The sequence below is a fragment of the Chelonoidis abingdonii genome, chromosome 2 (genome assembly GCF_003597395.2).
Source record: "Chelonoidis abingdonii isolate Lonesome George chromosome 2, CheloAbing_2.0, whole genome shotgun sequence".
In the NCBI taxonomy this organism is placed as follows: Eukaryota; Metazoa; Chordata; order Testudines; family Testudinidae; genus Chelonoidis; species Chelonoidis abingdonii.
Window position 1 is genome coordinate 9,529,832 of NC_133770.1, and position 11,539 is coordinate 9,541,370.

At 45.0% G+C, this 11,539-nt stretch overlaps 1 protein-coding gene across 1 annotated transcript in view; it reads left to right on the plus strand.

Annotated features, from left to right (window-relative positions):
• Positions 1 to 11,539, plus strand: part of OBSCN (obscurin, cytoskeletal calmodulin and titin-interacting RhoGEF) — a 255,381-nt gene that overhangs the window by 110,279 nt on the left and 133,563 nt on the right. The window contains exons 30-34 of the mRNA XM_075062167.1: positions 4,311 to 4,472; positions 5,262 to 5,366; positions 7,728 to 7,994; positions 9,178 to 9,447; positions 10,831 to 11,097. Coding sequence (XP_074918268.1) covers positions 4,311 to 4,472; positions 5,262 to 5,366; positions 7,728 to 7,994; positions 9,178 to 9,447; positions 10,831 to 11,097 — 1,071 coding nt within the window. The remainder of the gene's footprint in view (positions 1 to 4,310; positions 4,473 to 5,261; positions 5,367 to 7,727; positions 7,995 to 9,177; positions 9,448 to 10,830; positions 11,098 to 11,539) is intronic.

The following is an 11,539-nucleotide window of genomic DNA, read 5'->3' on the forward strand; positions in this document are numbered from 1 at the left end:
TTTTGGAGGTGTATTTACATTATCTAACAGCCAAACCACAAAATCCTTCTTAGGTGATTTCTGCCTCATTCAGTTTTCTCTTCTGTAGGTACTTTTGCAAGTAAGTGCCAACTTTTTCTTCCAGGGCTCATGGCTATTTATCTTTTTTCTTATTCTGTTAAACTTTGTTTATTGATTTTTATAATAACCAATAAATTATGACAAGCGATTGGCAAGAGACCAGATACAGTACTGCTTAGTAGAGTACCATGGTCAAATGGTTAGAACTCCCAAGTTTTAGTTCAGACTCTACCATTAATTCAATGAGACTTTGCCAGAGTCAGGAGTGGATAAAACTAAGCTGGGATCACAGTATTTGATCCTCTTTAAGCTACAAATGCGAAGATGGGAAAATAAAATCTCATGCTTCATTATCTTAGCTTACTGCCATAGGTGTAAAGACTGGATTTTGTCCTCTGTGTACAGCAGTGCACAGTTGCTGAGGATTGATAGAATTTCTCATCTTTCTCTGAAGTTTCAGGTATTAGCAGTGCTGAAGGAGGGTTTTGAACTGCGTGGAGTAGCGGTCTGGGCTATAATCAGTCATATTAAAATATAGCATAACAGCCCTTTTTTGTTTCCTGTTCTATGCTGCCACTTGGCAGCCACTCAGGTCAAGTTGCAGAAATGTTTTTAGAAAATGTCCCTTTCCTGCTCACCTTTTCTTCTTAGAATTATAGAATCATTGAATATCAGGGTTGGAAGGGACCTCAGGTGGTCTCTAGTCCAACCCCGTGCTCAAAGCAGGACCAATCCCCAACTAAATCATCCCAGCCAGGGCTTTGTCAAGCCTCACCTTAGAAACCTCTAAGGAAGAAGATCCTACCATCTCCCTAGGTAACCCATTCCAGTGCTTCACCACCGACCTAGTGAAAAAGTTTTTCCTAATACCCAACTTAAACTTTCCTCACTGCAACTTGAGACCATTAGTCCTTGTTCTGTCATCTGGTACAACTGAGAACAGTCTAGATCCATCCTCTTTGAAACTCCCTTTCAGGTAGTTGAAACAGCTATCAAATCCCCCCTTATTCTTCTCTTCTGCAGACTAAAGAGTCTCAGTTTCCTCAGCCTCTCCTCATAAGATATGTGCTCCAGCCCCCTAATCGTTTTGTTGCCCTCCACTGGACTCTTTTCAATTTTTCCACATTCTTTTTGTAGTGTGGGGCCCAAAACTGGACCCAGTGCTCCAGATGAGGCCTCATCAATGTCGAATAGAGTGGAATGATCATGTTCCTCGATCTGCTGGCAATGCCCCTACTTATACAGCCCAAAATGCTGTTAGTCTTCTTGGTAACAAAGGCACACTGTCGACTTATATCCCAGCTTCTCGTCCACTGTAACCCTTAGGTCCTTCTCTGCAGAGCTGCTGCCTAGCCATTCAATCCTTAGTCTGTAGCAGTGCATGGGATTTTTTCATCCTAAGTGCAGGACTCTGCACTTGTCCTTATTGAACCTCATCAGGTTTCTTTTGGCCCAATCGTCTAATTTGTCTAGGTCCCTCTGTATCCTATCCCTACCCTCCAGCATATCTACCACTCCTCCCAGTTTAGCGTCATCTGCAAACTTGCTGAGAGTGCAAACCACGTCATCCTCCAGATCATTATTGAAGATATTAAACGAAACTGGCCCCAGAACCGACTCTTGGGGCACTCTGCTTGATACCAGCTACCAAGCAGATCACCATTGATCACCAGTGATCACCAGTGATCACTACTCACTGAGCCTGATGATCTAGCCAGCTTTCTATCCACCTTATAGTCCATTTATCCAGCCCATACTTCTTTAACTGGCTGGCAAGAATACTGTGGGAGACTGTATCAAAAGTTTTGCTAAAGTCAAGGAGTAACATGTCCACTGCTTTCCTCTCATTCACAGAGCCAGTTATCTCCTCATAGAAGGCAATTAGGTTAGTCAGGCATGACTTGCCCTTGGTGAATCCATACTGAATGTTCCTGATCACTTTCTTCTCCTCTAAGTGCTTCAGAATTGATTCCTTGAGGACCTGCTCCATGATTTTTCCAGGGACCGGAGTGAGGCTGACTGGCCTGTAGTTCCCAGGATCCTCCTTCTTCCCTTTTTTAAAGATGGGCCCTACAGTAGCCTTTTTACAGTCATCTAGGACCTCCCCTGATCACCATGAGTTTTCAAAGATAATGGCCAATGGCTCTGCAATCACATCCACCAACTCCTTTAGCACCCTTAGATACAGCGCATCCGGCCCCATGGATTTGTGTTCGTCCAGCTTTTCTAAATAGTCTTGAACTACTTCTTTCTCCACAGAAGGCTGGTCACCTCCTCCCCATACTGTGCTGTCCAGTGCAGCAGTCTGGGAGCTGACCTTGTTTGTGAAGACAGAAGCAAAAAAAGCATTATGTACATTAGCTGTCTCTAGGTTGCCTCCCCCATTCAGTAAGGGGCCCGCACTTTCCATGATCATCTTCTTGTTGCTAACATACCTGTAGAAACCCTTCTTGTTACTCTTAACATCTCTTGCTAGCTGCAACTCCAAGTGTGATTTGGCCTTCCTAATTTCACTCCTGCATGCCTAAGCAATATTTTAATACTCCTCCCTGGTCATTTGTCTAATCTTCCACTTCTTGTATACTTCTTTTTTGTGTTTAAGATCAGCAAGGATTTCACTGTTAAGACAAGCTGGTCGCCTGCCATATTTACTTTCTTTTTTCTTGAGTTAGAGGGTTGGATTTGTTGCTCTTTGGAGGCTGGTTCATTTACATATAAACATAGAAATATAATCACAGGCAATTCTGAGATTAATGCAGGCTGTATGAGGTACTTTCCTTTGGGCAGTGAAAGGCTCCAAGAAAATCAACACAGCTACATTCAGAGCTGGTGTAAATGATTGCAACTCCACTCATGTCAATGGACTTGTGCAAGTGCTTACAGGAGAGACCTGATTCTGATTTCACTAGACCGTAACACAGAAGTGATGTCATGAAGTTACAGGAACACCTGCTGACTTTAGAACTAGGCTTCAGGGCTTAATTTGGGCTAAAGAGGTCCAATGACATGACCTCTCTAAGTGGGAATTATGTTTTTTATTGTGGTTGTGAAATGCAAACAGAGGCTGTGGCCAGGCACAAAGAGGACGGTGCAAAGACAGAGCTGAAGAGCTGCCTGTGCTCTCTCCCAATGCTGGGACTTGCTGTGTGTCAGTCCAGTCCCCTGGCATAACTTACGTTGCTCTAACTTGTGTTGGCTGCCATTGGCCCACAGGGGCTGTTCTGGGGGCCGTGGATCTAGGGTGACCAGATGTCCCGATTTTATAGGGACAGTCCTGATTTTGGGGTCTTTTTCTTATACAGGCTTCTATTACCTCCCACCCCCATCCCGATTTTTCACATTTGCTGTTTGGTCACCCTACCTGGATCTCTGGGGTTCAGGGAAGCCCTGTCCATACCCACTTTCACTGGACCACACACATTGCAAGTAGCTGCAGAAAAGGGGTGGTGAAGGAGCTATTATGCTGGCTCTGCACTGCTGGGGGATTCCCCATCACCCCCATACTGAGTTGGATCATCCCATAGTTGACTATGCCATGTTCATGGCTGCTTTATACTAGCATTGCAAAACAGCCACAGCACAACCAGGAGCAGGGCCTGTGTATTTAGCAAGTGACTGGTTAAGACACCCATTGGCATGGTATCAGTTTCCTCAGCTTGCTCCACTAATGCTTGACTTACCCCTGACTGTCAAGGAGAACCGTCTTAAAGGTTAACACTTAGTTGATTAAGTTTTCTTGGTAAATGAATCCTAGGCTCCTCCTGAGAGTATTAATCATGACAAATTACCTATGATAATGTGAACTTTCCAGCTGTTGTTTCTGAGAGGGGAATAGCTTGAGATGGTTGATAGAAACCCGGCTATTATGGTGTCTTTAAAATAAAACACTTTGAGGAATTCTTAGTGGCCAGGGCAGATTGGAAAAGGCCTCAGATGAATCATACTTAACTGGCCAAATCATACGTTAGGGCCAAAATTTGGTTTAGGACCAAATTTTATCCTATTATATGCAAAATGTTGCCCTAGGAGTGCACAGCTACTTTTATGAAGTCACTGGTGTTTCAACCAACACATACAGGGGAAAATGTGTCTATTATGCTGTGGAAGGATTTGTACAGAGGAAGGCAGGCAAGTGTGGATTAAAACACAAGCTATAATCACATTTTTTCGTGGGGGACTATGTGAAAAATAAATCAACTTCATAAAGTTATGGAGGAACCAAACATAAACATATCTCTTTGATCCCATAGCTCGAGATATCAAGATTATTAAACCACTGGAAGATGTGGAAGTGAATGAAAAGGAGAGTGCATCTTTCACCTGTGAGATCTCACATGATGAAGTCCAAACCCAGTGGTACAAAAATGACAACAAACTGAGGGCTGGAGACAACATCAAGATGCGTCAAGAAGGTAGGGTGCAAAAATAGGGTGTTGCATGCCATATTGTTAATGGGTATGTGGCAGAGAAAAGTGGGAAGAGGAGCAGAAGGAGTTGTGCTTTGAACACAGAGAACTGACTCTTGTAATCTACTTGAGAAGTTACAGCTTGTAGTATGTCCTGCTGTTCTAGTGCCATTGTCAACTGCAAGTAGGACTGGAATTGCAGTGTAGTGGGAACATGACCTGCTTGCAATAGATCACTTGCCTTCATGGCACTCCAAGGCAGAAGCAATGCACTTGGTTCCTTGAGGGGGTGAGCCATTACCTAGCATTGATTGACTCTGGAAGCAGCTGTGTCCAATCTTCTCCAGCTAGGGTGCCTATCACTATGCAAGAGGGACTTTCAGTTTTTTGAGATAGAAAAAGGGGAAATGTATGAACGTGTGAGAGAGAGACTCCAGAGGAGTCCAACCACCCCCAGAATTAAATAATTCTAAATACAGTTCAGTCATTCGAAGGCACAAGGATTTGGATTGGAGTTAGAGTGTGTGATAATGTACCTGTGTCTGCCTATCCGTATTCAAGACGGAAATTCAGAACAGGGGAGCCATTACAGTCCTACAGGGAATCAACTTTACTTTTCTAACCACTACAGGAATGTGCACTTCCTGTGTCTTGGGGGATTCACCACTGTCAAAAGTGGCCATCGGTCTGTTAATGCTAATGGAATAGTGCTTGCTTATACCAGTAGCATTTAGGCTCAGAAGATAAAACCATCTTCTCACAGTGGGTTATGTATGCCTGTGTTTTTATTCACAGGAAAGACCTATGCATTAGTTTACAAAAGTGTCCATGTGGAAGATGCTGCAGAGATCAAATTTGTAGCAGAAAAGGCAGAATCTCGAGCGCAACTTAGAGTTAAAGGTAAGTCTAACAGTAATGACATCATTGTTAAAACAGTTTTTTGTAATAAAGTAACCAGCTCCCATTGACTTCAGTGGGAACATGAACAGGAAAAAACATACACCACTGTCTGGGTTTCCCTGTACAAAGAATCAGCCTCCTTGCTGGATATTTACCTTTGCTAAATAACATACAAGTCTTCTTCTCAATATGGACAATTTTTTAATTCCTATTTTCAGACGAAAGGAGCCATGTTTAGATTTTGGGGGAAAATGTTCTTTTCTTTTGAGAAGGCATCCCCATTTCTGTCTTGTGAGCATTTTTCCTTACTGCTTTACACTTAAGTTGTGTGACAGTGTGTCAGGCTGGGCCGCTGCAGGAGAGTAGTCCTATTGGGTTCCGGGAAGTGGGCGGGAACAAGGGAGGAACCACTGGACCCAGGACTCAGATAAATACAGGAGAAAACAAAACCAAAAATAAGGACAGGCATGCAGGTCATAGGTAGGGAACCTGAAAGGGACACCAAGCAGAGAACCTCAGACAGCACGCGCTGCTCCTTGAAGGTATCTGGGGATCTCTGCCCAGATACATGAATGGATAGAGGAATGAAAGTAGGCCCCACAGTTGCAGAGCACCCCCTCGGCCAACATCCTCTCCTTGGGGTTAGAGAGGGCCACATTGACCATCACTAGGAGGAGGTTGATGAGGAGGTCTTGCAACTTTGTGGGGCCATGGAATGTGCGTAGATAAGAAGGTGAGGGGAGAAGTGCAGCCAGAACCATAAAAAAGGGTTCAAGAAGACCCGGAACAGAGGCTGCAACCCAGTGCACTCAAGATAAGAATGCGCCAGGATCTCCCTCACACCACAGAAGGAACGGGCATCTGGGATAGGAGTGAACCGTGCCAGATAGATGCCCATCCTCATGATGCCATGGAGGAGCCACCAACTAATATCCCCAGTGGGCCGTGGGACCAACATGGAATATAGACTGGCCCATCAGAGTTCCTCACTCTCACCAGGTGGCAATAGGTCCCACCGCTTAGTATTGGGGCAGGACACGAGGGTGAGGAAATGGAGAGTATGGAGCATGAGCGTGTACAGATGTGCCCTTGGCCCAGTTAGGAAGCAAACTGGCTGCAGGTTGTGCAGCTGGCTCGAGGTATGTGTGTGGCGGGGAGGTTGGCTGGGGGAATTCACGGAGCATGGACCTGATGAAAAGATCTGGAGGGCCTGGGGTGAGGGATGGGCAGGGAACAGCCTCCCACAGGACCTGCTTGAGGTAAACCCAAGAGACGGGCAACAAGGCTGCCCTCACCTCCTGAAGTATGCACAGGGGAGTTCAAAGGGTGGAGAGCCCCAGGCGCTGAGCAAACGCCAGGGGATCCGTCCTCTCTCTCCGATCATAGTCCAGGAGGTCTCAGGTTCTGGTAACTCCTGCCAGGACAAACCTCTGGCGCATCGAGGAGGATGCAGGAGAATGGTGGAAGGCAGGTAGGTTAGCCTAGAATGCCAAAGGCCCTTTTCCCTATAAGCTAAGAAGGGGTTACCTCAGGTCAATTAGGGACACCGAAGTCTGATTAAGGGCTGCCGGAGGCCTTTAAAACCCCCTCCTCTGGTGAGAGGAGGTGGAGGAGAGACAAGTTGCTGCAGAACTAGCGGCAGCAGGGAGATAGGCTTCTCCAGGATGAGAGGCTGCTCTCCTCCCGGCAACGGAAACAACCAAAGCTGAATGCCTGTTTAGGGGAAGGGCTGACTCCCCAGGGCCAACAACAGGACAGCAGCCTCCCAGCGAGAGGGCAGGGAAAGGTACCCCCCTTTGTTTTGTGTTTGTAAGTAGATTTTTTTTTGTTTGTTTGGTGGAGGAGCACTTCTTGGGCCTGCCTGGAGGCCTGTCTCGAAAATACTCACACATAAACACAGAGGGGGAAGACAAACACTGACCAGCATGGGGCTGATTTACCCCAGGCCCTAACACCACCAGAGGGGGAAGTGCTAAGTCCAGCAAGACAGAGGAGGGCCCTTGCCACAGTTGTATAGAGATTTTTTGTGTCTAATTTAAAAGGCAAGTTCTGAGGGATAAGGGAGGGTGGCCTCATAGTTAATGCAGTGCACTAGGACTCAGGAAATCTGGATTCAGTTCCTACCTCTGCCACTGACTCCCTACACAACCTTGGGCAAGGTATTTAGCCTTTGTGTATTCCAGTTCCCCATTGGTATAGGGGATAATAATGCTTCCTTTCTCCAGCTTTTTTTCTTATGGATTGTGCAGTGGGGTCCCAATCATTTCCAAATAATTGATGATAATGAAAGAAATGTCACTAATGAATTTCATCTGGCACTGTCCAGTTACAACCACACTGTTTTTTATTCCACCTCCTTAGAACTACCTGTAAAATTTGTGAAGCATCTGCGGGATAAGATTGCTATTGAGAAGCACCGGGGTGTTCTGGAATGCCAGGTGTCTCGCCCTACTGCCAAAGTTAAGTGGTATAAGAAGAATGTTGAGATTCTTCCCAGCCAGAAATATGAGCTGGTGAGTGACAGTGTCTATAGGAAACTCATCATCAACGATGCCGAGTTTGAGGATGAGGACATTTACACATGTGATGCTATTGATGACACAAGCAGTGCTCATTTCTATGTTGAAGGTACTGGGCTATTTTCTTTTGACTTATTGGAGGGAGAGTGGGTAGTTCCAGAAAGTATTTGAAATGTAATCTACAAATGTAACTTAAAAAATTATCAAAAATGCTAATTATTTCTGCAACCCATTGGCATTGCTTTCCCCTAGGATTTTGGGGGTAGGCGCATCAAGAAATATGAACTTGTGATCTGTCCTCCCCAAGGAAATGATAGAAGCCCCATTCTGGAGACCTTTACAATTAGAGTGGAAAAAGCCTATTGTAGGGAATAATTCTGCTTTTGCAGTGGGATTTTGACTAGATGCCCAACATGTTTCCCATCACTGATGTCTTTAATTCTATGAACTTTCTATTTTAGTTTATATTTCTTGGTTTCTGATAACAGAACAGAAAGGATGGTCTTGTGGTTAAGGAATAGGACTGCAAGCCAGGAGACCTGGACTTTCTTCTGGCTTTTGTCACAGGCTCGCTGTCTGACCAGTCACATGTTTTGCCATATATAAAAAGGAACCAATAATATTTACCTACCTGACAGTTCTGTGAGGCTTAATTCACTGACGTGTGTTAACTTTCTTGACCTCTCTGGGCATGAAGTATTAGAATTAACATGAAAAAGTCTATTCCTAAATGCATGGTCTAACACAGCGTTTCTTAAACTGGGGTCCACAAGCCCCACTGATCAACTCCTCCTTCTCCCTCCCAGCGCCTCCTGTGCACCAGGGAACAGCTTTTCAGTGCCATGCAGGAGGCACTGGGAGGGAGAGGAGCAGTGGGGACAGGACGTGTTTGCAGCAGGCGGTGGAATCATGTCCAGGGCTGCTGACCCCACTGATGGGGGAAGGGATAGCTCAGTGGTTTGAGCATTGGCCTGCTAAACCCAGGGTTGTGCATTCAATCCTTGAGGGGGCCACTTAGGGATTTTGGGCAAAAATCTGCCTGGGGATTGGCCCTGCTTTGAGCAGGGAGTTGGACTAGATGACCTCCTGAGGTCCCTTCCAACCCTGATATTCTATGATCAACTCCTCCTGCACACCACAGAACAACTGTTCCCCAGTGTGCAGGAGATGCGGAGGGGGAGGAGTGGGGATGGGGCACGCTCAGGGGTGGGGGTAAGGTTCCTCAGGTTGCTAAAGTTTTGAGAAGCATTGGTCTAACATATTCCTCTTCTTGCTTTCTACCCTCATCCCAGAGCAATCCATTAATATTGTAAAGGAGTTAACTGATGTGGATGTGACAGAGCCCGCAGAAGCCAAGTTTCAATGCGAGATCTCCATTCCATCTGTGAAGCCCCCGAAATGGTCTCTGGGTGGAGAGGTCTTACAGACTGGCAGAAACGTTACTATAGAGGAAGAAGGCACCATCCATCGGCTGATTCTGTGGAAGACCAATTCTGACATGACAGGCACCATTCAGTTTGCAATTGGCAAATCAAAATCCACGGCAAACCTGCTTGTAAGAGGTAATTTGCTGTGCCCTGGATGTGAGAATTAATTAGAGCATGGCCCAGACTCCTTCAGAACCTTCTCCCACTCACCCAAAAATAATATCAGCCTAACTTGCAACGGTTTTCTGTATAGTCTCCATCACTTGGAGTCTTTAAACTGAGATGTCTTTTTAAAAGATATGCTGGAGTTCAGCCACAAGTTATTAAGTTTAATGCAGGAATCAGTGAGTGAAATTATATTGTCTGTGTTACCCGGGAGGTCAGATTAGATGATCACAAGGAGAACATCTGACCTTAAAATGTATGAATCTAAAACCAGGACAGTGACAGTAAGATCCCATAAGAACATAAAAGGTGGATACTGATTCATACCATGGACCGACTTGCCCAGTATCCTGTCTCCTACAGTGGCCCATACCAGAACTTCGGAGGAACTGTACAGAACAGGGTCACTATGTCTTCCACTCTTAGCTTCTGGTATTCTATACCCTTGATACTTCCTGCTTTGAGTCAGGGTCAGCAATAAAGAAATACTAAGAGAGGCTGTTCCCAATGTGTTTTTACTCACCCAAGCACAGAAAAAGGCTGAAACCTTCCAGTAAAACCTCTTACAGGTTTCCAGGCCCATTTGTAGAAAGGAAAGGTTTCAGCAGGAAGGCCGGAAGAGGTGTGGTATAGGATTTGATCCAAACCCCATTAAAGTCAATGGAAGTCCTTTCATTTACTTGAGTGGGTTTTGGATCAGGCACATCGTACTTTTAATACAGGTCTGGGTATCAGCGACCCTTGAGTTCTAATTCTGACTGAACGTCTCTGAGGTCATGGGCAAGGCCCCCCCCACCTCAGCTTCCCTAGCCGATGATACTACTTCAGTAACTCTCGTGGATGCTGTTCAGCTTAATTTGATATTTGTAAAGTGCTTTGAAAATGAAATGTGTCGTGTGCCATAAATGCTGAGTATAATTTAGATAAGCTTGGTTAGAGCAGCCACATTTTTGTAGATTCTAGTTGAGAAAAAGCTCCCAGTCTTTTGAACTTAATTTTCCCGTATGCTAAATATCCTGGGCTAAATGCTGAAGTCCCCACTCAGCCCTTATTTAGACAAAATCCTCAGTAAGAATTTTGCTGAGTGATAAACAATGCATCAAAACTTTCAAGATTTGGCCCTGCATTTGATGGTAAATATATAACAATCCCTTTGGGAATCATAGCATAGGCAGAAATTCCTGGTGTAAATTATGCTACCCTTCCTATCTTCCAGGTTGCTCCTTAGCAAGTCAAACCTCTAACAGAAATTCAGAGTGGTCCTTACATTAACTGAAGTTGATTACAGATCAAATTGCACCTCTTTTTTCAGATTGTTCTTATCTGTTCCCCCTTCACAACCCTCTTTTGCAGATATGAACGTGCAGATTACCAGAAAGTTGGAGGATAAGACTGCCTTGGAACGCCATTCAGTCGTGCTGTCCTGTGATTTTAGGCCTTCTCCAAAGGTTGTAGCGTGGTTCAAGGGCCACACTCTCATTGAGCCCTCAGAAAAATACAAACCCAAGTGGGAGAAGCATACAGCAGAACTCAAAATTCTGAAACTGACACCTGAAGATTCTGGCACGTACATGTGCCGAGCAGGAAATGCAGAAACCAAAGCCACACTGACAGTGGAAGGTATGTGGTTTGCAGCGGGGATGGCTTTCTCATTTGCTCAGCACATATCTATCTGTATGGTTTGATATGCACCTTTGGCTTTGCAGATTCTCTGCTTTGGTTTCCTTTGTTGACTACAGTGAAATTCTCACATTTCTCCTCTGCAAGTTGAATATGTAAATAATCATCAGTGAAAAGTGCTATTTTTCAAAATCATTATAGGGCATGTTAATGGTGCTGTGGGGCTAGTCCAGCAGACAGAAGTACAGTTCTTATCCATAGAACAGGAAAATCATGTATAGGAGCAGAGCCTGCGCAATGCGCTGGCAGAATGCATGTGATCATGTCTTTCTAGTGGTTAGTCCGAGGGACTAGAGTAGTCTGATACTTACAGCTAACAAAGGGTATGTCTACACTGCACGATTATTTCGAATTAGCTTAATCCGATATTACAAAACAGATC